We start from the raw sequence: 27,500 nt of genomic DNA, 5'->3' as shown, positions 1-27,500 counted from the left end.
AGAAGTCTCTCGTTAGCATCTTGTAGGCTACTTCAGACATTACAGAAGTCTCTCGTTAGCATCTTGTAGGCTACTTCAGACATTACAGAAGTCTCTCGTTAGCATCTTGTAGCTACTTCAGACATTACGGAAGTCTCTCGTTAGCATCTTGTAGGCCACTTCAGACATTACGGAAGTCTCTCGTTAGCATCTTGTAGCTACTTCAGACATTACAGAAGTCTCTCGTTAGCATCTTGTAGCTACTTCAGACATTACGGAAGTCTCTCGTTAGCATCTTGTAGCTACTTCAGACATTACGGAAGTCTCTCGTTAGCATCTTGTAGCTACTTCAGACATTACGGAAGTCTCTCGTTAGCATCTTGTAGCTACTTCAGACATTACAGAAGTCTCTCGTTAGCATCTTGTAGCTACTTCAGACATTACAGAAGTCTCTCGTTAGCATCTTGTAGGCTACTTCAGACATTACAGAAGTCTCTCGTTAGCATCTTGTAGCTACTTCAGACATTACAGAAGTTTCTCGTTAGCATCTTGTAGCTACTTCAGACATTACAGAAGTCTCTCGTTAGCATCTTGTAGGCTACTTCAGACATTACAGAAGTCTCTCGTTAGCATCTTGTAGGCTACTTGTCGCAAAGTGACGCATGCGCAACTCACATCTGCACTCGACTCACATCGGACAGTGACGCTAGCGTCTGTGGTTAACGTGTCTTCAATCAGGTCCTCGGTTCTCACCGCAGCTTCCTGTTTTCAGAGAGAGAGCGAGGTGGGCGAGGGAGGGCGAGTCATCAACAGCGTGCTGGAGGGAGACGTCGCCGTGGCGACCGGGGCAGTGGTGCAACACTGCCACCTGCAGGTCAGTGATATCTGGAAATGGACTGAGTCCTATGTCATAGTAGGAAAAGCACAGGTGCATTTTTCTTGGGGGAATTACTGCAATTGTTGGGTCTTTGTATATTATAGTGTGGTCTAGATCAGTCATTCCCAAACTGTGGTCCGCGGACCAATAGTGGTCCGTGAGGGTACTGCAGGTGGTCCGTGGAAAAGCAAAATAAAGTATAAAATAATAGTTTTTTAACCTTCATTTTACCAGGAAATTCCCATAAAAATTAAGAATATGTATATTGATATAACATTTAAATTAAATTGTCAAATTATTGTGTGATTACTAAAATAGGCTAGTGGCGCTCCCCTAACCCTAACCCTAAAATCGCCAAAGGTTTTGAAATTTTGACTATATCCAAGTGTTGTTATTACTGTATAGATTTAATACATCCATTGCTATGGAAATAAGCCTGTTGTTAAGATGAACCTGATTATGCCCTCGGGCGCTGGAGTAAATGAATAAATAAAATATGTGGCAGCCAACGAGCCTGTTGGACTGATGAGATGACCAGTTATAGTTTTAGTGCTAGTTGGCCTATTAATTAAGAGGTGTGGATTAATTCAGGTAGGACTGTGTGTAGACATATTTTATTATAGGGATGTCCCGATCAGGTTTTTTTGCCCTCGAGTCCGAGTCATTTGATTTTGAGTATCTACCGATACCGATATACTTCTATAATATATAAAAAAAGAATAAAGAAGAGCGAAAAAACAGATCCAGGATGTTCCTTATTATATTTTTTATTTAATTCACCTTATTTTAACATCCAACAACTCTGTTAACAAACAGAGCACTTCTGTTACATATCTCACAGTTTGCTACGGCAATGTTGTTGTCATCAACTTTATAATCCCTCCAGACTGCAGACATACTCACGCTTTCCGCTTCAAGCTGCGTCCGTGTTCTACTTTGCCGACATTTAACCAATAGCGTCTCTGCAACAAAGATGATGTCATGCTGCACGCGTTGCTGTTTCTGTGTGGAGTCAAAAGGGTCTAACTCTGGGCCACCGCATAACTATAGATGTGTTAAAAAATAATGAGAATATATATACATATATATCCCAGTCCTGATCGGGAGGTAACGTCCGATTCCGATCGAGTCTGAAACCACGTGATCGGGCCCGATTTCCGATCACGTGATCGGATCTGGACATCCCTATTTTATTGTGTATCTATGTGTATTATGAGGTGGTCCGCAAAAATTCTTGATCACAAATAGTGGTCCACACACACAGAAAGTTTGAAAACCCCTGCTCTAGACCTGCTCTATCTGTTAAGTGTCTTGAGATAACTCTTGTTAGGGCCCGAGCACCGACAGCGGCGAAAGCCCTATACTGAAACTGAAGGAATTATTAGTGGGAATGCTGTTCAGCAGCATTCCAACTATTGTTATTCTGTTCTTTATTTATTCTGCTTATTTTTATTATTCCGTACGTTTTTTGGCTCTCCGTAACTTCAGCATACATTCAGCTATTAAAACCATTCAACTTTTAAAATGTTCAGCTCTTTCAGCTAATGATGGGACTTCTTCAACTTTTTTTCTACTATTTATACTTTTTAAAATATTCAGCTTTTTATGACGTTTTTTTAACATTGAAGTGAATGAGAGCATGCTTCAAATCCTTCAAATCTTCTTCCGCTCCCAAAATTTTCAGCTCCTTCATACTTTCACCTACAGACGCCAAACAAACTTTAAAATGTTCACAAAATATTCAGGTATTAAACTATTGCTTTTCAGTTTGATATCTTTTATAGTTTTTGTGAAAAAGCTGTTTAAGTTTAGTGATCATTTCAGGATTTTTCTGCGTTTCTATGGAGTGTGTATTGCGTGTCCTAGAGTGGATGATGTCATCGTTAGAGTGCAGAAGCTTAGGAATTAAATCTTTGTCCCCTCTCTATAAATTGCTCTCACGCCCACAATATCTACTTGTCATACACAATTTATACATCAAAACGTAGGTATTTTTGTCTAGTTTCAGACAGTGTGCTCACTTTTGCAATATGCCTTATACTGTTGGCTCGATGAGCTTCCAAATGACAACAGTTCCACATTTTCCTCCATCCACTGCCATATTAAAAGTCTTCCACATTTCCCAGCGAAACGCAGAGCGAACCACTTTTTTAAATCGCTGATATTCCCACATTTTTAAGTTTATCAACATAAATTTTACATCAATACGTTCACAAAGGTCTTGTGGTGCTCACGATTACATCATTTCACCGGTAGCCCTTATCGTTTTAGCAGTCTGAGGCTTTATTTGAGAGCTTGCTCTGTGTCTTTGAACAGCTCCAGTGTGGCCAGCTGACAGTTTCAGCAGGTGACACGGTCGTTAACCTGATTAAAGATCAAAGAGATCTCATCACAGACTTCAAAGGGGGTTTTCACTGCTCATACGTTACCATGACAACCCTTTCACAGACAGTTGACTTGAATACTACAGACAGTAATATGAACATTAGTCTACAGCTTTAGTGTTCCACTTCTGTCTGTCTCTGTCCGTCTGTCTGTCTGTTTGTTTCTCTGTCTGTCTCTCTCTTTCTCTCTCTCTTTCTGTCTATCTATTCAGACACAAACACAGACACACAAACAGACACACACACACACGCACAAACACACACACACACACACACACACACACACAGACACAAGCACACACACACACACACAAACACACACACTCACAAAAAAACACACACACAGACACACACACACACACACACACACACACAAACACACAAACAGACACAAACACACAGACACACACACACAAACACGCACACAAAAAAAACACAAAAACACACACACATACGCAGACACACACACAGACAGACACACACACAAACACACACACACACACAGACACACACACACACACACAGACACACACACACACACACACACACACAGACACAAACACACACACAGACACACGCACACAGACACATACACACACACACACAGATACACACCAACACACATACGCAGACACACACACACACACAGACACACACACAAACACACACACACACACACACAAAAACACAGACACACACACACAAACAAACACACACACAGACACACACACGCACACAGACACACACGCACACACAAACGCAGACACACACACACACACAAACACACACACAGACACACACACACACACACGCACACAGACACACACACACACACGCACACAGACATACACACACCAAAACACATACGCAGACACACAAACAAACACACACACAGACACACGCACACAGACACACACACAGACACACACACACACGTGCACACACACACGTGCACACACACACATATACACACACACAGACACATACGCACACACACACACACACACACACACACAGCCACACATATATACACACACTGAGGTACATCAATCAATGTGTCCCTGAAGTAAACACTTAACCCATACTTGCTCCAAAGGTGTGTTACCACTGACATATATGCTATTGAAAGTTGATTCCTTTTCTCTTTTTTCCTCTCGTTTTATCTTTCCTCTCTTTTTCCTCTCTCTCTCTCTTTCTGCTTGTTTGTTCTATGCAACGGATATGGCTGATAATAAGTCTTCTTAGTCAATTCATTGAAACGTCCACTTTTGACAGTATTACAGTTTAGCTTCCAGCTTTTCTAAAATGTATTTTAGCTCTTCACTTGGTTAATGCAGTTTAGCTTCCAACTCTAACAATTTTCCTGATTTTTTAGCGTGTAGTGCATTTGAGCTTTAAGATTTTTCGTACTATTTGTTTCATATTTCTGCATTTGTGAGTGATTATCGGTTAGAAAATGAACTCAGACCTCACAATGTTCTACGTGTTTTGTCATTATTCAACTTTTGAAGCCAACAGTTCAGTTTAGCATAAGCTTTTAACTTTTTAATGAAATTCATACGTATTAAAACGATTTCCACTTTTTCAACTATTCTCACTACTTCAACTTCTTCTTAATGATTTAAGCTATTCAACCAGTTTAGCTTTAGCAATTCAGCTATTCAGCATTCCCACGCATTTTCCGCAGGAAATGCATTTTCTAGTTATTATTATTACACCAAATGAATTGGCTTTTTGAGGGGCTTAACATATTCAAAAACTCACCAAATTTGGCGGTCACATCAAGTGGTGAAACTTTACGTATTTTAAGAGTTTCGGGAATAGGCGCACAAAAATGGCTCACTAGCGACCCGTACAAAGTTAAAAAAATTGAGCCCCTGCAGTACGTTTAACGTAGACACACGAAACTTGGTACACATATGTAACATGTCAAGATGTACAAAAAACGTCATTGGAGCCATACCCTAAGCCCAACAGGAAGTCCGCCATTTTGAATTGGAAGTTCGAAATTTGTGCGATTTTGGCCATTTCCACAAGTCGTACTTTAACGAACTCCTCCTAGAGATTTCATCCGATCAACTTCAAATTTGGTCTGTACCCTCTTAAGACATTAAAGATGAAAAGTTATTAAAAGAAAAACTTTTCGTCATAGGGCGTGGCCGTGGCGGGGCGGCCATTTTGTGATATTATTAGGGTTTCCCGCAGCACTTTTCAGTTTAGGCAGCCCACCTTAACAACACGCGCATGCCGCCTTAACTGAGTCTTCAAAAAAAAAAAAAAAAATATATATATATATGTGTGTATATATATATATATATATATATATATATATATATATATATATACATAACTGCAAGTCGCATCAACACAGTCTGTAGGAAACAAGGTAACGGCTTGTTGTACCACCAATCACAATGTAAAGAGCATTTGCTGGCGGTGAGTGTAACTGTCATTTATTCACATTTAAAGGGATAAATCGCCATTTCACCATCGCGTGCGCGTCGTAGTTTGTCAACAAATGTGCGGGCAGCTGGGGCATGCCCGCCGCCCGGGCAGAGACGGGGTGATGGACTCACCGGAGCGTTGGCATACGGTGGGCAGAGATCATTTATATATGTTTCTCTGTCCTGTTCTTCACATCAGTGAGGCTTTCTTCTAGAGCCCGTTTTCTTCATCCCGCTCCCGGTGAATTTCTGACCATTACCGCCCGCACCCGCAACGTGTGTGTTACACTCCCGTCCGCTCCCGCAATGTGTACGTCCACTCCCGCCCGCACCCACAAAACTCTGAGAATTTATGCCCGCACAATAATAGAGATGCATTGACGTTGTGTCTTCTCCCGTCCCGCATGAGAAAACACGTCATTTTATAGGTTAATAGGGAGAAGATGAAGGCAAAGAAGGCAGGTGCTGCTGCTGTTAGACGGGGAGGAAGGAGCAGAAGGAGAGGGAGAGAGGGGGAGGAAGGGGCCGAGGATGAGGGAGAGAGGAGAGGGAGAGAGGGGGAGGAAGGGGCCGAGGATGAGGGAGAGAGGAGAGGGAGAGAGGGGGAGGAAGGAGCCGAGGATGAGGGAGAGAGGAGAGGGAGAGGGGGGGAGGAAGGAGCAGAGGATGAGGGAGAGAGGAGAGGGAGAGAGGGGGAGGAAGGAGCCGAGGATGAGGGAGAGAGGAGAGGGAGAGGGGGGGAGGAAGGAGCAGAGGATGAGGGAGAGAGGAGAGGGAGAGAGGGGGAGGAAGGAGCCGAGGATGAGGGAGAGAGGAGAGGGAGAGAGGGGGAGGAAGGAGCCGAGGATGAGGGAGAGAGGAGAGGGAGAGAGGGGGAGGGAGGAGCCGAGGATGAGGGAGAGAGGAGAGGGAGAGAGGGGGAGGAAGGAGCCGAGGATGAGGGAGAGAGGAGAGGGAGAGAGGGGGAGGAAGGAGCCGAGGATGAGGGAGAGAGGAGAGGGAGAGAGGGGGAGGAAGGAGCCGAGGATGAGGGAGAGAGGAGAGGGAGAGAGGGGGAGGAAGGAGCCGAGGATGAGGGAGAGAGGAGAGGGAGAGAGGGGGAGGAAGGAGCCGAGGATGAGGGAGAAAGGAGAGGGAGAGAGGGGGAGGAAGGAGCCGAGGATGATGGTGGACGGAGCCTTGGCTCGGAGCTCCCCCGTCCTGGGAGGCTCAGACACGCTGGTGTCTGCTCATAGATGGCCTATACAGTATATACTCAGTCAGTATATATGTATATATACTCAGTCAGTATATGTATATCTATGGTTTCTGCTGGCGTGGGGGGGTTCCAGGCTACATCCCGATCCCGCAGTGTTTTTTTTAGCCGCCCGCTCCCGCCCGCAGCAAAGTTAAAACCGCCCGCTCCCGCGAGATTTGCGTTGGGACCCGGCGGGACCCAATCCCAATGCAGCCCTCTACTTTCTTCTCTTGTTTCAACAAAGTGAATATCCAGCCCGGTCTCACGGCAGTTTGTGTAAATGTCACGTTATTTTTAATCTATTGATACGTGTTCACGGGGACGTTGTTCTCGTTTTTTACGTGGTGGCCAGCACAAAAATGTGAAGTAATGTATTTCAATGGGAAGCATATTTCGTGGCCACAGCACGAAAATGGTAGAGAGTAGTATAAAGAGCCGAAAATCAGCGTAGGGAGGTTGGTCGGGGTGATGGATGGGTCAAACATCACAGGACTTTCACCTGGGCGAGCGGGGATCGCGTCCCGCGTGTGGCGTTTAGTGTCCCCGTAGTCTTCCTAATCACAACCGTCCCGTTATTGTCGCGCGTCCCCCGCAGCCGTCTCCCGGCATGTGAGGCGCCCTTTCCCTGTAGGGTTTTTCCTAAACCCAACCTCCGCCATCCCGTTATTGTCGCACGTCCCTTCCCGGCATATGGGCCGTCCTTTTCGGCCATCTCCCGGCCGTCTCCCGGTAAAAAAAACGTGCCCGTGAATACATAAAAATAACGTGACATTTACACGTAAAAAAAAGAGAAAAACGTGCCCGTGAACACGAATGAATAGATTAAAAATAACGTGACATTTACACAAACTGTCGTGAGACTGGGTTGGAAAACATGAGGAAGTGACTGAACTATCATCACCTCTCACGGTGGATTCTCAACGTCCCGGCTGCTGCTGCCGGTCTTTGAGACACAGCTGTTGTCTGTTTGTTTTAATCACTACACGCGGTTCACAACACACGGTTAGTTAGCGTAGTTACACAGTGAAATGACGTGTCCTGTTTTTATTTCATACTATCTGCTGGAGTGAGTGAAGCTATGGGCTGAGCTCTGTTATCTCACAGCTGTTGGTTTTAGAGAGCGTGGCACGGAGGATAATGGGAGCAATGCCAGTAAAATTGTTTTTTGAAAATAGTTTAATGAGCTTAAAATTGCACATTGCAACTGTTATTTTGAAAAGCTGGTTATTTATTAATTATTATTATTTAAATGTAATATTTAGTGTAGTGTGTAGTACAGAGTCTGCACTACAGAGATGTAGTAATTATATATTTAAATTTAATATTTAGTGTAGTGTGTAGTACAGAGTCTGTACTACAGAGATGTAGTAATTATATATTTAAATTTAATATTTAGTGTAGTGTGTAGTACAGTCTGCACTACAGAGATGTAGTAATTATATATTTTAATTTAATATTTAGTGTAGTGTGTAGTACAGAGTCTGTACTACAGAGATGTAGTAATTATATATTTTAATTTAATATTTAGTGTGGTGTGTAGTACAGTCTGTACTACAGAGATGTAGTAATTATATATTTAAATTTAATATTTAATGTAGTGTGTAGTACAGAGTCTGCACTACAGACCGGTCAGATGGCAAACCTACCACCTTAACTAACAAATTTTCTGCGGGAAACCCTGACTATAAATAAAATTGAATTGTATTAACCCATTAATGATGGCTGCGTTCCACTGAGGAGAGGTCCTGCTGTTGTTCATGCTGACTCACTGAAATATCTTACTGGGACACTTGATGGAATTGAGCCATTGTTAAGGTTATCAATCTCAGCTGTGCTTCTACTGTTGTCTTTAGTTGCAGCGCTGCGTTGCTGATGTGTGAAGAAGAGACTCTGCTGAGACTGATCTCGATTATAAAAAGGTTTATTACAATTCAGATTTCAGCATCAATTTACAAACTCCTGCAGCGAGTTTGGAGAACGACCAATCCGAATTCTTCCAAAAAGTCGTTCTGCGTTTTCTTTGTGTGAACACAGTATATATTCTGTGCATTGTGTAACATAAGACGTGATATGTATATATGTAAGTATATGATTGGAGCAGGGAACTGACCAATTGCTGCTTTATTCCTGGCATATCTCCAAAGAAGGTCTCTCCTGTCTTGCCTGTCTCCTTCTAAGAGAGAAGACACACCAGCCCCATAATCAGGCCGTCTGGCGAGGCCGGTGACTCGAGTCTGGTCGGTGTGTCCCGTGCCGTCGGCCGTCCGAGGAGCCGTCGGCCTTCATTTGGGCCGACCTGACATGTTCAATCGGAGACAGGACAGTCAGAGACAGGGCAGTCAGAGACAGGGCAGTCAGAGACAGGGCAGTCAGAGACAGGGCAGTCAGAGACAGGACAGTCAGAGACAGGGCAGTCAGAGACGGGACAGTCAGAGACAGGGCAGTCAGAGACGGGACAGTCAGAGACAGGGCAGTCAGAGACAGGACAGTCGGGACTCACCCAGAAATGGGGAGCGGATGAGCCTCTCAAAATCTGATGAAGATCTTTGTTGATCTGAAATGAAGACAGATTCAGCAGCTGCACGGCCTATTTCTCTCTTCAAATGTTTTCAGAAACACGTTTCGGTGAACTATTTTAGTCCAATATGAGATCGTATTCTGAACGAGCCGCCATGACAGTCTGGCTCTGAATTTCTGGAGAAACCAGACCCACGTGACGCGTTCGTCCAATCAGCTGCCGGTTTTCATTTTCTGGGAAATAATCAAACTGTCGGTACACGATCCGTTCTGCACATGCGCAAAATGTTCGCGCATGCGCGGTTGTACGAGGATTTACGACACTGCACAATCTGTTCCACGCTTCCGGTCGACAGCCAAGCTAACGTTAGTTTAGCTAACAGCTAATTCGGCTAACTGCTAGCTGAGACAGCATGTAATAACTTTAAAAGACCCTCAAAATAAAACTTGAAAATAAACGTTGACATGTATAACAAACACCTAACATATATAACAGCTGTTACGTCAGTTCTACTTTACTTGTGCTCATTTAAAATACAATCACTCAATACTTGTCTTTATTGTTATTACTGTGAAGTCTTAATTTAGCTGTAGCTGCTTTTCCCATTACGTTTGAGTTAACGTTATTTTAGACTGAATCTAGCTGTCAGCTAGCGGTTAGCCGAATTAGCTGTTAGCTAAACTAACGTTAGCTTCCCGGTGGAGGCTAGCCATAGGCTAGCGTGGAACAGATCGTGCAGGTCGTATCCTCGGTAAAACAGTATTATCTTGTGCATGTGCAGAACGGATCGTGTACCGACAGAAACAATACAGAGCAGCCCCGCCTGCTGCTATGGAGACGTATTATGTTTCACGCACGCGCAGAGCGTACGCTCAAGTCGGCGTCGCCTCAGTGTGTTCTGAGGAACTTTTTGAACCTCGGGGACCCGACTGATCAGTCCGACTGACTTTACTGCCCACGGTCGGCCCGTCTGGTTGGTGTGTCAGGGCCCTAATGTTAACAGTTTCCAGATGTTGCAGCGACAGTAGGGTAAAGTTCATAGGAATCCCTTATATAACAAACCTTAAGTCAAAGTTGTAAACCTTCAGACACCACACTACTATGACGAGTCAACATGTCTGCTGTGAAGAAGGTCCATGAGGTAGTCTCTGCTGTCGGGTAGGCCCCCTCCAAAGGTCACATCCAAGTCAACGTGGAGCCGAGAGATGGTTTCTCCTCCGATAGGGGCGTGGCTTCCAGACTATGACGCCATGCGCTCTGTCTCTGTCGGTGTCAGTGTTACGAACATGTTTTAGTGATACCCAGCCCTACCTTTGACCTTTTACCTCCAGGGTCCTCTGGACGTCCCGTCAGGTTGTTTACTGTCCGGTCTCGGGCCGATGACATCACAGTGTGTCAGGACACTGCAGCTGGCCAATGACATCATCATCCAGGGACATCGGATCGAGCTGGGGGAACTGAAACTGAACGTCTTCACGGTGACAGGAGCACTCGACCCCCTGGAGGTAGAGAGAGAGAGAGACAGAGAGAGAGAGAGAGAGTGTGTGTGTGCGCGTGCGTGCGTGCGTCTGTGTGTGTCTGTCTCTGTGTGTGTGTGTGTGTGTGTGTGTGTGTGTGTGTGTGTGTGTGTGTGTATATATATACAGTGAGGAAAATAAGTATTTGAACACCCTGCTATTTTGCAAGTTCTCCCACTTAGAAATCATGGAGGGGTCTGAAATTGTCACCGTAGGTGCATGTCCACTGTGAGAGACATAATCTAAAAAATAAAATCCAGAAATCACAATGTATGATTTTTTAACTATTTATTTGTATGATACAGCTGCAAATAAGTATTTGAACACCTGAGAAAATCAATGTTAATATTTGGTACAGTAGCCTTTGTTTGCAATTACAGAGGTCAAACGTTTCCTGTAGTTTTTCACCAGGTTAACACACTGCAGGAGGGATTTTGGCCCACTCCTCCACACAGATCTTCTCTAGATCAGTCAGGTTTCTGGGCTGTCGCTGAGAAACACGGAGTTTGAGCTCCCTCCAAAGATTCTCTATTGGGTTCAGGTCTGGAGACTGGCTAGGCCACGCCAGAACCTTGATATGCTTCTTACAGAGCCACTCCTTGGTTATCCTGGCTGTGTGCTTCGGGTCATTGTCATGTTGGAAGACCCAGCCTCGACCCATCTTCAATGCTCTAACAGAGGGAAGGAGGTTGTTCCCCCAAAATCTCGCAATACATGGCCCCGGTCATCCTCTCCTAATACAGTGCAGTCGCCCTGTCCCATGTGCAGAAAAACACCCCCAAAGCATGATGCTACCACCCCCATGCTTCACAGTAGGGATGGTGTTCTTGGGATGGTACTCATCATTCTTCTTCCTCCAAACACGGTTAGTGGAATTATGACCAAAAAGTTCTATTTTGGTCTCATCTGACCACATGACTTTCTCCCATGACTCCTCTGGATCATCCAAATGGTCATTGGCAAACTTAAGACGGGCCTTGACATGTGCTGGTTTAAGCAGGGGAACCTTCCGTGCCGTGCATGATTTCAAACCATGACGTCTTAGTGTATTACCAACAGTAACCTTGGAAACGGTGGTCCCAGCTCTTTTCAGGTCATTGACCAGCTCCTCCCGTGTAGTTCTGGGCTGATTTCTCACCTTTCTTAGGATCATTGAGACCCCACGAGGTGAGATCTTGCATGGAGCCCCAGTCCGAGGGAGATTGACAGTCATGTTTAGCTTCTTCCATTTTCTAATGATTGCTCCAACAGTGGACCTTTTTTCACCAAGCTGCTTGGCAATTTCCCCGTAGCCCTTTCCAGCCTTGTGGAGTTGTACAATTTTGTCTCTAGTGTCTTTGGACAGCTCTTTGGTCTTGGCCATGTTAGTAGTTGGATTCTTACTGATTGTATGGGGTGGACAGGTGTCTTTATGCAGCTAACGACCTCAAACAGGTGCATCTAATTTAGGATAATAAATGGAGTGGAGGTGGACATTTAAAAGGCAGACTAACAGGTCTTTGAGGGTCAGAATTCTAGCTGATAGACAGGTGTTCAAATACTTATTTGCAGCTGTATCATACAAATAAATAGTTAAAAAATCATATATTGTGATTTCTGGATTTTTTTTTTAAGATTATGTCTCTCACAGTGGACATGCACCTACGATGACAATTTCAGACCCTCCATGATGATGAAGTGGGAGAACTTGCAAAATAGCAGGGTGTTCAAATACTTATTTTCCTCACTGTATATATATATATATATATATATATATATGTGTATATATAGATGTGATGTGATTCTTCCTCCTCAGGTCTCCTCTGATGACGTCAGCTCCTCCTTCCTGAACCAGAGATGGAGTCTCTTCTTCAGCAGAACAGGAATCCAGTAAGACTACTCACTTACTTCCTGTCTCCTCCCCTCTACTTCCTGTCTCCTCCCCTCTCTCATCTTCTCCTTGTCTCGCCTCCTTTCCTCTCTTTCTCTCATCTCACTTTAATTTGCTTTATTGGCATGAACAGAAAAGAACATGTTGCCAAAACAGAAAACTCATTCTCTCCTCTCTCGTTCCCTCTCTCCTCTCCTCTCTCCTCTCTCCTCTCTCCTCTCTTGTTCCCTCTCCTCTCTCCTCTCTTGTTCCCTCTCCTCTCTCCTCTCCTCTCTCCTCTCTCCTCTCTCCTCTCTCGTTCCCTCTCCTCTCTTGTTGCCTCTCTCCTCTCTTGTTCCCTCTCCTCTCTCCTCTCTTGTTCTATCTCCTCTCTTGTTCCCTCTCCTCTCTTGTTCTCTCTCCTCCCTCCTCTCTCCTCTCTCCTCTCTTGTTCCCTCTCCTCTCTCCTCTCTTGTTCCCTCTCCTCTCTTGTTCTCTCTCCTCCCTCCTCTCTCCTCTCTCCTCTCTTGTTCCCTCTCCTCTCTCCTCCCTCCTCTCTTGTTCTCTCTCCTCTCTTGTTCCCTCTCCTCTCCTCCCTCCTCTCCCCTCTCTCAGGCCGGAGGAGTTGTGGGCGCGAGGAGAGCAGCGCTCCCTGCTGACTGCCCGTATCTTCCCGGTCCTCCACCCGCGAGGAGGCGCTGTGGGTCTGCAGGGCGGCGTGGGCTGGCTGCTGGGCGGTGCGGGCTGTCTGCGACGGTGGAGGGAGGCGTGGCGGCTCTCTCTGAAGGAAGTGATGTCACTCACCTGCCAGGAGGCGGAGCTCCAGTGGAGGGAGGAGTTACTGTTTCTGGCGGGGAGGAGGAGAGCCACGGACGCTCTGACGAGTCGCACCGACGTCTGCCTGCTGCCTTGCTTCAGGGCGGCCGTGATGGGGGAACAGCAGGGGGCGCTGCTGCACACGCTCGACACCAGTGAGTCACTACACCACAGCCACATAGATAGAAAGAAATGGACGGAGACCAGTGAAGGATGTTAGAAGCTCTTTCCCGGTGATGGCTGAACGTTACTGAGCAGCCTCCAACTGAGCTTGAAGACGTGGATGTGACGTGAGCAACCTGTCTGAAAGTTGGAAGTTCTGGTAGCTGTGCCAAGAGAAATCTCAATCATTCCCAATCTAGCAGAGACGGAGAGCGTAGGTATATGTAAGGAGATAACATAGACACAGGCTAATTATTGATCACTAAAATGATAGTTAACATTAGTAATTAAACTTAAACAGCTAATGGAAGTCCAAACTGCCTGAGAGCTTCTCCTGTACTATACGGTAATTCCTCTACTATGAGACAGTAAGTCTCGTGGTTATGACCCAATCGTTAGCCTATTTTTATAAAAACGTCTGCTACGGAGCCATAACGTGAGCTACAAGGTAATGGAGCCTTTTATACATTGTCGTGTTTCTTTAGAAATAAACAACGGACAAATAGAGTCTTTAAACTCTTCAGATGTAAAGTTATTCTCTGTCAAAGTGACGTCAAAATGAATGGCAGTCAATGGGATGCTAACGGGAGGTGATGGCTTGGTAGCATCAAAATGAAAAAGGACAAGTTAGTGAACGGGCAACACAGATTTAGATAATGAACAACTAAACACGTTACACACTGGACCTTTAAGTTTTTATAAGCTGCCGACATGAAAAACGGAGCTATTATGAAGGCCAAAGTGAGGACTCAGCAGAGAGATCTTTGACCGTGTGGAGAAGACTGTTTGATGTACGTATTCTCTTGTTGTTTCCAGTTGCAGCAGGAAGCAGTACGCCGGGGGCGGAGTCGGGGGCGGAGCTGGGCGTGGCCGCTCGCTGCCTCTCCTGCATCGCTGACGTGTTGGTGTGCATGGCGGGCGGGAGGGGAGGCCTGAGGAGCGGGCCGGCTGCCAACGAAGCCTGGAGGTCAGCCTACTCCCTGTTGGAGGAGGGAAACCTGAGGGGCGGAGTCAGAGCGCTGGCCGCACAGAGAGATCATTGGCTGAGCAGGTGAGCGTCGCTCTCTGGGGGGGTGAGTGTGTGTGTGTGTGTGTGTGTGTGTGTGTGTGTGTGTGTGTGTGTGTGTGTGTGTCTGTGCGCGCGCGCTGCGGGGATGCTGTGTGAGTGTGTGTGTGTGTGTGTGTGTGTGTGTGTGTGTGTGTGTGTGTGAGTGTGTGTGTGTGTGTGTGTGTGTGTGTGTGTGTGTGTGAGTGTGTGTGTGTGAGTGTTTGTCTGTGTGTGTGTGTGTGTGTGTGTGTTTGTGTGTGTGTGTGTGTGTGTGTGTGTGTGTGTGAGTGTGTGTGTGTCTGTTTTCTGTAAGTCTCATTAAATTAATCTCCAACTACTTCAGTTGGAGTCATTATTTTGATGATAAATCAGGTAAACTAGTGTGACGTCAGCTTGTTAAATATGAATATTGTTGTAGTGTCTTCTCTCCTCTGGGACAGGAAACTGAATATTTTTGAGTTGTGGACCAAACAAGACATTTGAGGACGTTTATCTCGGACTTTGGACAGCACTGATCCACATTTTAGAGACTAAATAACTCCCCCCTCCCTCCCCCTGCAGGCCGGACCTGCTGGTTCGTGCGGCGCGTCACTACGAGGGCGCCGGACAGGTGCTCCTACGACAAGCCGTGATGTCATCGCAGCGGTTCATCTCCATTGGCCAGGGGGAGGTCCCGCCCCTCGAGGAGTGGCAGGAAGTGGAGTGTCCAGCCAGACTGGACCTGGCAGGTGAGTCTGAACTGAATGTCCACGACATCCAAATACTTTTGCAACTTTAAAGTGCCCATATTATGAAAAAAATCTCTTTTTCTGGGATTTGGGGAGCTATTTTGTGCCTCTGGTGCTTCATACAAACTCTGATAAATCCATCCATGGTGTTCTGAGTGAGATACGGTTTCTGAATGTGTCCTGCCTTCAGTCTCCGGGTGAGCTAGCTGAGACGAGGGGGCTAGGGGGCTAACCGTTAGCATGCTAGCTTGTTCTCAATGGCAAAAATCTGCTACAACACACACTAGTTCACCATAATCTCCAAAAGAACTACTTCCATGTCCCTGTTCTGCAGGTATTCCACGCAAAGTTGGAAGTACGCCCTCGTTTAGAAGAAGTCTCCCAGCTAATCCTGCCTTGTACTACTGAAGTTGGAGAAACAGCTAGCTAGCTCATGTAGTCCTTACCTAGCTACTGATCATGTGATCTTACCTAGCTACTGAGCATGTGATCTTACCTAGCTACTGATCATGTGATCTTACCTAGCTACTGAGCATGTGATCTTACCTAGCTACTGAGCATGTGCGACTGCCAACAAAGATGTTACAGCAGTGAGAGGTCTCACTCTGTAGCTAAAACAGAGACCTGAACACAGGGTGAAAAGAGGAGCTGCAGCAATGTGCAGTACAACTAAAATATGGTGTTTTTTGAAAATTAAACCATGTAAACCTATTCTGATATAACCTCTAAATACAATTATGAACCTGAAAATGAGCAGAATATGAGCGCTTTAAGGATGTTAAAGCAGCCATATTATGCTCATTTTCAGGTTCATAATTGTATTTTAAGGTTGTACCAGAATAGGTTTACATGGTTTAATTTTCTAAAAACACCATATTGTTGTTGTACTGCACCGCTCTCTCTCACTGCTGCAGATCCTCTTTTCAGCTGGTCTCTGTTTTAGCTACAGAGTGAGACCTCTTTTCTTCTTCTTCTTCTGTACTATCTTTGATTGCACTGCACATGCCCAGTAGCTCAGATGTAGATCATGTCAGCTAGCTAGCTCCATAGACAGTAAAAGAAAGGCTGTTTCTACAACTTGGGTCAGTTACAAGGCAGGATTAGCTGGGAGACTTCTAAATGAGGGCGCACATGGAAGTAGTTCTTTTGTAGATTATGGTGAACTTGTGTGTGTTGTAGCAGTGCTTTGCTATTGAGAACGAGTTAGCATGCTAGCGTTAGCATTAGCGTTAGCTAACGCTACAAGCTAATGGTTGCGGTTAGCCTGCTTGTTTCAGGCTTGTGACGTCACAAGCCGTGCCGATTTTGAACAGCTCACCAGGAGACTGAAGGCAGGACACATTCAGAAACCGTATCTCACTCTAAACACCATGGATGGATTTTTTTCAAAGTTTGTATGTGTTTGGAAGCACCAGAGACACAACATAACACCCCAAATCCCAGAAAAAGTGTTTTTTTCATAATATGGGCACTTTAAAATGACTGTTTATTTACATGGAGTCTGGTGGCCTATAACTAGGGTTGGGTACCGAAACCCGGTTCCACTATGGATCCGGTTCCTACGCAAACGGTAGTATTCGGACCGGATTAGAACGCAAATTTCGGTTCCTCATTTCGTTTCTGACTGAAATATTTTCCCTCTGTCGCTCCGGACAGCAGCAGACTCTTTTTTCGTTCTCCCTTTTCTGCCGAGTGGCGCACGTGCACGCTCGCGGTGTGAAGTGCGTGTCCACGCTATTCTGCGACGTGCACTCCACAATCACAGCTGATAGACGGCTTTTTGGACACGCTCCGAAACAGACGTAAAAATATCACACTATCGTAAATGTAGGCTACTTTTAAAATGGCATATTTTCCCTCTGGGCTCACCGAAACGGACGTAAAAGCATATTAACCATTCACTGATTGCACGTGATCGCTGGTAAACATATTACACTGGCTCTGCTGGTCTATCGTTCAGGACCAGACCCTGTAGCCTGGTGGTGGGGGAGTCGGGACAGCCTCCCCAAATTGTCTGTCCTTTCTAACTCCTCCCTGTGTGTCCAGGCCTCTTGGACACCACCTGAGAGAGGTTTCTCCTGTGCAGGACATCCCATAAGTCAGGAGGGGTGTAGTATCTCGCCAGAGAAGCAAATATGGTCATTTTTCTGCAAAAGAACTGCTAAAGTTTGAAGCTGGTTGGCATACCAACTCAACAACATTTATTTAGTTGTTACTAGGGGTGCACAATATATCGACTCAGTATCGTTATCACGATATCACGTTGCGCAATATTATACCGAAAGTCTTGCGATAATTACGCGATATTTTGTTTGCGTTGCGTCCCGCCTGACATGTACCCAAAGAGTATAGAAGCAACAAGAGGAGAAACTCAACACAACGTTGGGTTACATTCAGTCCAAGATGGCGGAGCTGCAGTTCCATTGAGTTTCTCCTCTTGTTACGTCTATACTCTTTGATGCACTTCTCGAAAAATACACATCATTTGGTAGCGTTATATTTCCCCACCGACTCATTTCCTGGTTCTCCTTCTCCATAACAACATGAGATCAAGGAGAGGGTTAACTTCTCCTGCTCCAGATCTCACCGTGGTCAGAAAGAACAGAGGAGACACTTAGTTTCTCTCACTAACACTCTACGGTCACTACTCAAATCGCTGTCACTCTCTCACCTTTACTTCGCTCTACCACACACACCCACACGCTCACACCGTGGAGCCTCCGCAGAGCCATAAAACGAAGCGAAAGAAAAGAAAGGAGCTAAAGAGAGAGCGAAGAGTGGAGCAAAAAGAACACAAAAGTAAGAAAATGAGTGTTGCTCTGGGAGACGACGAAATAACAGATTGAAAAGAAACTTTAGAGGCCAAAGTAACCCTACAGTCACATTAGCTTAAAGACAGCGACATGCACTGGCTTGTGGGTGCTCCTGGGCGTGCCTAGCCTAACCCTGGTTGCTTGGCAACAGTAAACAGAAATTATCCGGTGCTACCTTAAACCACGTCTCAAAAGTTACTTCAGAGGTATTGTTAAGTCACACGAACGCTGTTTTTGGATTTAAAAGTATTTATTTCTCGATAAAAGTAACACAATATATGAGATTAAATGCCAAACATATCAGATACATACATAAATACGATGTCCTGAAGCGCTGTCCACCATCTTGAATTATTTTCTTCGACTTGAGCCACAGACATACGTCACGCTGCCTTCACTCTGATTGGCTGTCTCACGCTGCCTTCACTCTGATTGGCTGTCTCACGCTACCCTCACGCTGCCTTCACTCTGATTGGCTGTCTCACGCTGCCTTCACTCTGATTGGCTGTCTCACGCTGCCCTCACGCTGCCTTCACTCTGATTGGCTGTCTCACGCTGCCTTCACTCTGATTGGCTGTCTCACGCTGCCCTCACGCTGCCTTCACTCTGATTGGCTGTCGCTCGTGGCCAAACAGCCACTCCCATTGAAAATGAATGGTAGCTGTCTCTTGTAGCTAACGTGACTGTAGGGTAATGTCTCCTCCTCGGTAGCTTGGAAATACTTTGGCTTTAAGCCAACAGATGTGCATTGCATTGTTTTTATACTGTAGTCGTGTATATACAACCAGTACAACATGTCCTGTTCTATAGACATGCTCTTTATTTATTTATTTTATACTGTAAAGATAGTTTACCGTGACCTTGTACCTTTATCAGTTCAAACAAAGGTCTGTACGCATTCGTCTCCAGACTTCCTGGCTCCACATATTGTGGAGAAAATCAAAATCTTCATGTGGGAATGAGATAGACTGCCTTTACACATTTGTGAGAGAAACACATTAAGAAATAAGTGAAAAATGAAAGAATCCTGCTTAAATGTAATTTTGCCATTACAGTACATTCACAAGAAGACCCTAGGCTGCATGTTGGCGAGCTGCCGTAGACTCAGGAAGCGTTTTGGGTTTCAGGGGGCTGGAGCGACACGCCGCCCATCGCCTTCGAGCACGGCGGCTCTGTGACCAACGTCGCGGTGAAGGTCGATGGGAAGCGTCCTATTGGAGCCCGAGCCCGTCGCATCAGAGAGCCCCGCCTCCTGCTGGTCAGCTACGCTGGCGGGCGGGACAGCGGGGTTTCCACGGAGACGGTGTGCGACAGCCTGGACGACCTGAAGGACTACTGTCAGCCGCACGCACCAGGTACTGAGATTAAAGAGGTAGGCAGGTTAATGGAGGCTTTCTATATAGTTATCTCTGTGTGTGTGTGTGTCTCTCTCTCTATCTGTCTCTGTGTGTGTATGTATGTGTGTGTGCGTGTGTGTGTGTGTGTGTGTGTGTCTCTCTATCTGTCTCTGTGTGTATGTGTGTGTGTGTGTGTGTGTGTGTGTGTGTGTGTGTGTGTGTGTGTGTTTGTGTCTCTGTGTGTGTGTGTGTGTGTGTGTGTGTGTTTGTGTGTGTGTGCGTGTGTGTGTGTGTGTGTGTGTGTGTGTTTGTGTCTCTGTGTGTGTGTGTGTGTTTGTGTCTGTGTGTGTGTTTGTGTCTCTGTGTGTGTGTGTTTGTGTCTGTGTGTGTGTGTGTGTGTGTGTTTGTGTCTCTGTGTGTGTGTGTGTGTGTGTGTGTGTGTGTGTGTGTGTGTGTCTCTCTCTCTCTATCTGTCTCTGTGTGTGTGTGTGTGTGTGTGTGTGTGTATGTCTGTGTTACAGGAGCCCTGCTGAAGGCGGTGTGTGTGTGCAGTGGTCTGGTGTCTCTCTCCTCCCAGCATGCTCTGGGTGATCAGCTGATGCAGCGGTGGGGGGGAGGTGTGGAGCTCCACAGCTGGTCGCTGCTGCCTACCGGGTCTGGACTCGGTGAGAAACCAACCTGCACCACAACAACTGACCTTTATTACTTTTCCTGATGTTTTTGCTGCTTTTTTGACAACTAATGGTATTTTTATTTAATAAATATAACAGCAGTGAAACAAGCTACAATTATTGGGCAACTGTGCACCTTCAGTCAGCGTCCACTAAAAGTTCTGTTGTTGCTGCTGACAGACTCAGATTATTATTCTAAGTGTCTGACAACATTATGAAAGGATCCCTACAGAGATAGAGCTTTTAGTTAAAGAGTAAGATCCTTTTAGTTTAACATGAAACAGCCCCGAAATCACCATCACCAAACCCACCAGACTCCATGTAAATAATCAGAACTTTTAGCATCGTAAAACACACTTCATTCAAAGTGGCCTCATTTGTCGTTGTTGTCCTGCAGGTACCAGCAGCATCCTGGCAGGGGCGCTGTTGGCTGCGGTCTACAGGTGTACGGGTCGAACCTACGACACGGACGCCCTGATCCATGGCGTCCTGTACCTGGAGCAGATCCTCACCACAGGTCTGTGTTCCCTTGTCTCTGCTGTCCCGTTCCCTCTGCGGAGGAGACCTCCCCGTCTGACTCTGAGCTGTCTCCTTCTCCTCCTGCAGGTGGGGGCTGGCAGGACCAGGTGGGGGGGCTGGTGGGCGGAGTCAAGGTGGCTCGCTCCAGAGCGTGTCTGCCGCTGCAGGTGGAAGTGGAACGTCTCAGCCCTCCGGACCACTTCCTGCTTTCTCTAGAGGAGCACCTCCTGCTGGTTTACACGGGCAAGACTCGCCTGGCCCGCAATCTGCTGCAGGTCTGTCTGCCTGTCTGTCTGACTGTCTGTCTGTTTGTGTCTGTCTGCCTGCCTGTCTGTCTGTCTGTTTGTGTCTGTCTGTCTGTCCCTCCATCTGTCTACCCCTTCGTCTCTCGCTCTGTCTGTCTGTCTGTCTCTCTCTCTCTCTGTCTGTCTGTCTCTCTCTCTCTCTCTCTGTATGTCTGTCTCTCTCTCTGTCTGTCTGTCTGTCTGTCTGTCTGTCTGTCTCTCTCTCTCTCTCTCTCTGTCTGTCTGTCTGTCTGTCTGTCTCTCTGTATGTCTGTCTGTCTGTCTGTCTTTCTGTCTGTCTCTCTGTCTTTCTGTCTGTCTGTCTGTCTGTCTGTCTGTCTGTCTGTCTTTCTGTCTGTCTCTCTGTCTGTCTGTCTCTCTGTCTTTCTGTCTGTCTCTCTGTCTGTCTGTCTGTCTGTCTGTCTGTCTGCCTGTACTGTCAGGCTTGACGTACACACACCAATGTACAGGTATAACCTTCCGGTCCCTTCCGTCGGCTGCGGAGAAAGCTCTACGTAGATCCTCCACAGAACCAGAAATCACGCTTTAAGTGTGCTTCTGATGGACATAATTCTCCCACAATCCACTGCACCAACGGACACGGAGCAGCAGCTCCCAGCTGGAGAAATGAAATGATGACGTAATGGTTGTGTGTGCAGGATGTGGTCCGTAGCTGGTACAGCCGCCTGCCCGCCATGGTCCACAACGCCCAGCAGCTGGTGGCCAACTCAGAGGAATGTGCCTGGGCCTGTTCCCACGGTGAGAGCCCAACCTCAGCTAACATAACCACAATCTCCTTAAAATCCATCTTCGTTTGAGGGACCTGATGTTAGAATACTTTAAAGGACAATTCCGCCGCAAAATGACCCTAGGAGTTAATAACATATGGGATCTGTTTTCATGCTAATCTAATGCGTCTCTAGCTTTAAACTAGCTGTCTAGTGTGTCTATTTTTACCGGACGACGGAGAGCTCCGCAGCAATTCAGCACAATTCAGATAGTGGGGACAGGAAGTCGAGCACAGAAACAAAATAAAATATCCGGTAACTTTTCAAAGTAAAATCCAGCGTGCTCACGGCGGATCATATTTCCTGCACTACACCTTGAAAACACAGCTCAGAGTAGTTTCCCCTCTACTCCTCTGGATGGAAACTAACTGCTGTTGGTTTTGTGGTTCTGTTTATAGAAACTACATCCTGTTATATCGCGCAAACATACGTGAATTCGTGAGATCTCGTGGTCGGCTGGCCGCAGCCGTTACGCAACAAATCTGGACCTGGTGGGTGTTGATGGACGGCGGAGCACGCAGCCGTTCTGCAGCGGAGCCGGTCAGCAGACGTTCTGCATCCTGTGGAAATCCACAGTAAGCTGTCCCTATCACATAAAGGCCTAAAGTGCCACAAAAAGTCAGTTGCAACTTCCTCGCAGCAGGCCCGCTGTGTTTTCTACTAGCCGCATTCAAAGTACCGTATATCCGAACTATAAGTCGCTCCGGAGTGTAAGTCGCATTTATTTAGAAATTGATTTCACAAAATCCAAGACCAAGAACAGACATTTAATCTGAAGAGGCAAGTTATTCAACTACACAACAGCACACACGGTATTATATTGTCAAGTATCACAGTTAAAGCCTGTGAAGTGGTAATAATATAATTTATTGTGAAATATTACAGCTATATCTTGTGAAATCCTGGAAATATTTTACAGTGCAGAACAACTACCAGGGCGTGGAGACGTAACTGCAGCGTTGACAAGCACCCATCTGTGGACTCGTTCCTCCAGCTCTGGCCATCTTGCTTTCAGCCCGCGATTAGCCGATTAGCCGATTAGCTTTCTTTGTTTCCTTCATTGCAGTAAGAGTCACCTTTTCGCCAGTCCCTCACAAGTTTCTCTCTCACTCCAAACTTTCTTTCTGCTGCTCGATTACCGTTTTCGGCTGCATATTTTACTACCTGCAGTCTGTAATCTGTAGAATTGGATTTTCTTTTCTTTCTCAGTTGTCTTTAGGAGCAGCATATAGTTGTCACAAGCCTAGAGCGCCCTCTGGTGGCTTTAGACGGTGATGTTTTCAGTATGAAATAACATTTAAAAACATGTTAAATTATATATATTTTGATATATAAGTCGCACCTGACTATAAGTCGTGGACCAGCCAAACTATGAAAAAAAGTGTGACTTATAGTCCGGAAAATACGGTAATCGGAAAGACCGACGCAGCCTTTCTGAACGCAGCCTTGTACTGCAGTTTCATCCCAAATGTGCAGTTTTACAACGTTGACCGGCAATTTCCACTGGATGCAGAACGTCTGCAGAACGGCTGCGTGCTCCGCCGTCCGTCAACACCCACCAGGTCTGGATTTGTTGCGGCACGGCTGCGGCCATGACTGACAGCTGTAGTCACGAGGACCCACGAGATCTCACGAATTCACGTAGAATAGAACCACGAAACCAACAGCAGTTAGTTTCCATCCAGAGGAGTAGAGGGGAAACTACTCTGAGCTGTGTTTTCAAGGTGTAGTGCAGGGAAATATGATCTGCCGTGAGCACGCAGGATTTTATTTAGGAAAATTAACCAGATTTTTATTTTGTTTCTGTGCTCGACTTCCTGTCCTGCACTACCTGCCGTGTGCTGAATTGCTGCGGAGCTCTCCGGCGTCCGGCAAAAATACAAGCTCTGGTATCTGCTCCGGAGGGCTGGGACCGCTGGAGCTGATATGCAGACGTACCACATCCAGTGTAAATTGCCGGTGAGATGAAGTGTGTGCGTCCCCAGGCTGTCTGTCGGCGCTGGGCGTGTGTCTGGAGCGCTCGTGGCGGCAGAAGAAGCTGATGGCGCCTGGCTGCGAGCCGGCCGCCGTGAGGGCCATGATGGAGGCTCTGCGGCCGCTGGTGCTGGGTCAGAGTCTGGCCGGGGCCGGAGGGGGGGGCTTCCTCTACCTGCTGACCCGGGAGCCTCGCCAGCGGCTCGCCGTGCTGCACGTCCTCAACAACACACCGGTAAGAACCAATCAGGGGCCAAAGAGGCACCGGTCAGAACCAATCAGGGGCCAAAGAGGCACCGGTAAGAGCCAATCAGGGCCCAAAGAGTCACCGGTAAGAGCCAATCGGGCCAAAGAGTCACCGGTAAGAACCAATCAGGGCCCAAAGAGTCACCGGTAAGAACCAATCAGGGCCCAAGGAGTCACCGGTAAGAACCAATCAGGGCCCAAGGAGTCACCGGTAAGAACCAATCAGGGCCCAAGGAGTCACCGGTAAGAACCAGAGGTGTATAAAGTACTAGAGACCCGACTTGAGTAGAAGTAGAAGTGCTCTTTTAAGTGGAAGTACTCAAGTATTCAGCATTTTTTCTACTTAAGTATTGCAAGTAGTTTATTTTAAAATGTACTACTCAAGTACTAAAATTAAAAGTACAAATATTGTGTTATGTAGTTATTAAAGAAAGCAGTCAAATTTTGAATATATTTTTGGAGTTCAACTTTTGACTTGGTATTAAGACGGAGCGTTACAGGCTGTCACAAGCTGGCTGGATATATGAAGGAAGGTTCTGAAATAAACCCAAAAAGTAGTAGTTCTACTTCGTTACTATACAGCTCTGGTCAGAACCAATCAGGGGCCAAAGGAGGCGCACGTAACGTAATTTAAGATGGTGAAACTGTGAATTTAGGCATTTTAAACATGGAGGCCAGGAGATTACCGATGAACTGAAGCCTTCTGGTTAATTCTGGCGTTATGTATAATCATTAGCGGCAGGTATAGGTTGGCCTCTATTTGATCGGCAGATGAAGACAGGAAAGGAGGGAGAGAGCAGTGGAGATTTTAGAACCTTTTTAGGAGGGCTCAAGTCCCCGTAAATTTCATTTCATCTTTCAAACTAAGTCTCACCGAGACTTAAATAAATAATAATAATTTGTATGTATTTGTTTGCAAGTTGGGTTCAGATATCAACAGTCTTTGCGCTGCATGGCTGACTGCACATTTTGAAATCAACCTTATTGTAATGTAATGTAATGTAATGTAATGTAATCCTTGTTTCAGGGTCTGGGAGACTTCAGCGTTCACTCAGTGGAGCTGGACATGGACGGGATTACAGTCCTACGTCCTGCACACGGATGTCAGAGGCTGCTGTGATGAACCATACAAAGACCAGAGAGAATTCAGAAAGGGGAATGTAAAGAGATCTTGGAATAACTTACAAATGTTGGTCCTTAAACAAGAAACGTTTGTCAAATGTTTGGGATGATTAAGATCATTTGAGAACATGTAATTATGTGTAATATATAGGACTGTCAGCGTTTTACAATTTCTTTATTGACATTTTTATAAAAGAAGTGATAACACAAGGCTGTAACAAAAGACCATGTCATTTAAAAAGTTTTTAACCCCCCAAACCCAACCCTGCATGGCTCAGGAAAGGAAATAAAGACAGAGATATAACTCAACACACAAACAATAGTAATAATTATAAGTAATGACAGTATATATATCTGATAGTAACAATGATAATGCTGATACAAGGTAAGAAAAAAAAGACAGATGTGACAGATTCACACATTTTTCTTTTGTTTACAGTAAATAAATAATTACAAATCTTAAAATCAAGTTCATAAAGTAACTTTATTTGCATTCATTTGATTCCCAATCAAGATCATCTGGTAAGAATGGCTTTCCATTGTTAATATGGACATATGGAAAAACTGTTGAAATGCAAAATAATAGAATTTTAATCATGTGATAAAATATGCGATTAATCGCGATTAACTATAGAAATTCAGCGATTAAAAAATTAATTGTTTGACAGCCCTAGTTATATATAATAAATGGGGTAAGGTGGATCTCCTTATGAGGAAGAATGGATAGGTATAGTATAACTGACTCACCGCCTGAGACGACAACAAGACAGCATGAAGAGAAGTGGAGGAATGATATCTTCAGAACCACAACCAGCCACGAGGAAACAAATGACGTAAGCCTGGTTCACACGGGACGAGTTTAAAATTGTCGGCCGATTTTCCAATCCTGAAAGACTCCACACACGGCGATAAAAAATCACGGTCTAACAGTTTTGGTCGTACACATCACACACGAACCGATCTGACTCCCGAGCATTCCCAGGTCAGACGGGAAATCTCGCAAAATCCCTCGAGATCAAACGTGACTTCAGAGTAAACAATCATGGCGGACGAAGAGGACGCAGTGGCGATAGTTTGTAGTTTGTTTTTAACCAAAAAAAAACGTTATCAAAAGAAAAGGCGATGGTCAAAGAAGTGGAGACAACGCCAGCATGGACTATACTTGCTCTACTTATCTCCGATGTCCACCGGACTTTCTGGTGCGCCGTGCCGTACCATAATCGGAGCATCCTTAAGATTGTCGGAAGGGGGGAATCGGGGCTAAAATCGGCCTAATTATCCTGCCGTGGGAACCAGGCTTTAGACGAAGACACGAGAAGGAAAGATGAACTGCTAGAAATGTAACTCCCAAACACACATTTAGTTTTTAGTTTACTGTAATATTTTGATAGGATTGTCTGTGTGAGTTTTATAATAAAGATCTAAGTCGACCGTGCAACTTCCTGTTTTTCTGTGTCAAAATGTAAACTTTTATTTTCAACGTTTTGGACGTCTTTTTCGACATTTTTGTATGTAGTACGTCTCATAGATGTTAAAAACTTGAGTTGAGAACATACACGCCCACTTTCTGAAGCCACGTGGTGACTTCGGGTCACATTGACCCGCTTTTAATTTTTGTTTTATGTCAGAAAAATTGGGACGTAGAAATAAGTGGTGAAAATATGCAGAAGAAAATTTTTAAAATTTAAAACGTTGGAAAAAGTAAAAAACAGACTCTGAAAAAAATGCGTCAAAAACGTCGGAAAAAAAGGTGTTTTTTCAAGGCTGACGGGAAGACAACCAGTGCTCGAAGTGGGCCGGTACTCACCGGTACACAGTACCGGCACTTCTACATTTTACTCTTAAGCGTACCTGCAGTATTTCTTGCGTACCGCTACTTCTGGCGTGTAGCCGGTACTCTACCACTGACAGAGAACGCGTCAGTTTTAGAGAGATTGACCCTAACGTTACATAAACTACACTACCCAGAGGGCACTACGTGATTTACCTCGGATCTTGACAAATCACGTAAAGGCAAGCAGTCGGCCCACCCAATCAGAAGTTAGCTTAGCCACGGACGCTAGTTGGGAAAAGCTGTGTGATGCCTGCAGACTGACCTAACAGATTTATCACTGCTGGAAACACAGAAACTAAAAGAAGTGTTGGGAGTTAGTTTCAGACACCACACACACACTGGTGACACTCTGC

At 45.6% G+C, this 27,500-nt stretch overlaps 1 protein-coding gene across 1 annotated transcript in view; it reads left to right on the top strand.

The window, feature by feature from the left end:
* The window catches only part of LOC116059836 (L-fucose kinase), a 33,891-nt gene extending 8,173 nt beyond the window's left edge, over window positions 1-25,718 (top strand). The window contains exons 11-23 of the mRNA XM_036003513.1: window positions 752-853; window positions 10,771-10,944; window positions 12,752-12,825; window positions 13,421-13,776; window positions 14,600-14,834; window positions 15,393-15,559; window positions 19,500-19,727; window positions 20,231-20,374; window positions 20,778-20,897; window positions 20,987-21,174; window positions 21,843-21,942; window positions 23,957-24,180; window positions 25,219-25,718. Of these exons, the coding sequence (XP_035859406.1) occupies window positions 752-853; window positions 10,771-10,944; window positions 12,752-12,825; window positions 13,421-13,776; window positions 14,600-14,834; window positions 15,393-15,559; window positions 19,500-19,727; window positions 20,231-20,374; window positions 20,778-20,897; window positions 20,987-21,174; window positions 21,843-21,942; window positions 23,957-24,180; window positions 25,219-25,311 (2,205 nt within the window). The 3' untranslated portion in view covers window positions 25,312-25,718. The remainder of the gene's footprint in view (window positions 1-751; window positions 854-10,770; window positions 10,945-12,751; window positions 12,826-13,420; window positions 13,777-14,599; window positions 14,835-15,392; window positions 15,560-19,499; window positions 19,728-20,230; window positions 20,375-20,777; window positions 20,898-20,986; window positions 21,175-21,842; window positions 21,943-23,956; window positions 24,181-25,218) is intronic.
* Window positions 25,719-27,500: the final 1,782 nt, after the last annotated feature.

This window comes from Sander lucioperca, chromosome 7 (assembly GCF_008315115.2).
Source record: "Sander lucioperca isolate FBNREF2018 chromosome 7, SLUC_FBN_1.2, whole genome shotgun sequence".
NCBI lineage: Eukaryota > Metazoa > Chordata > Actinopteri > Perciformes > Percidae > Sander > Sander lucioperca.
This window is presented reverse-complemented; position numbering and strand designations above follow the sequence as displayed.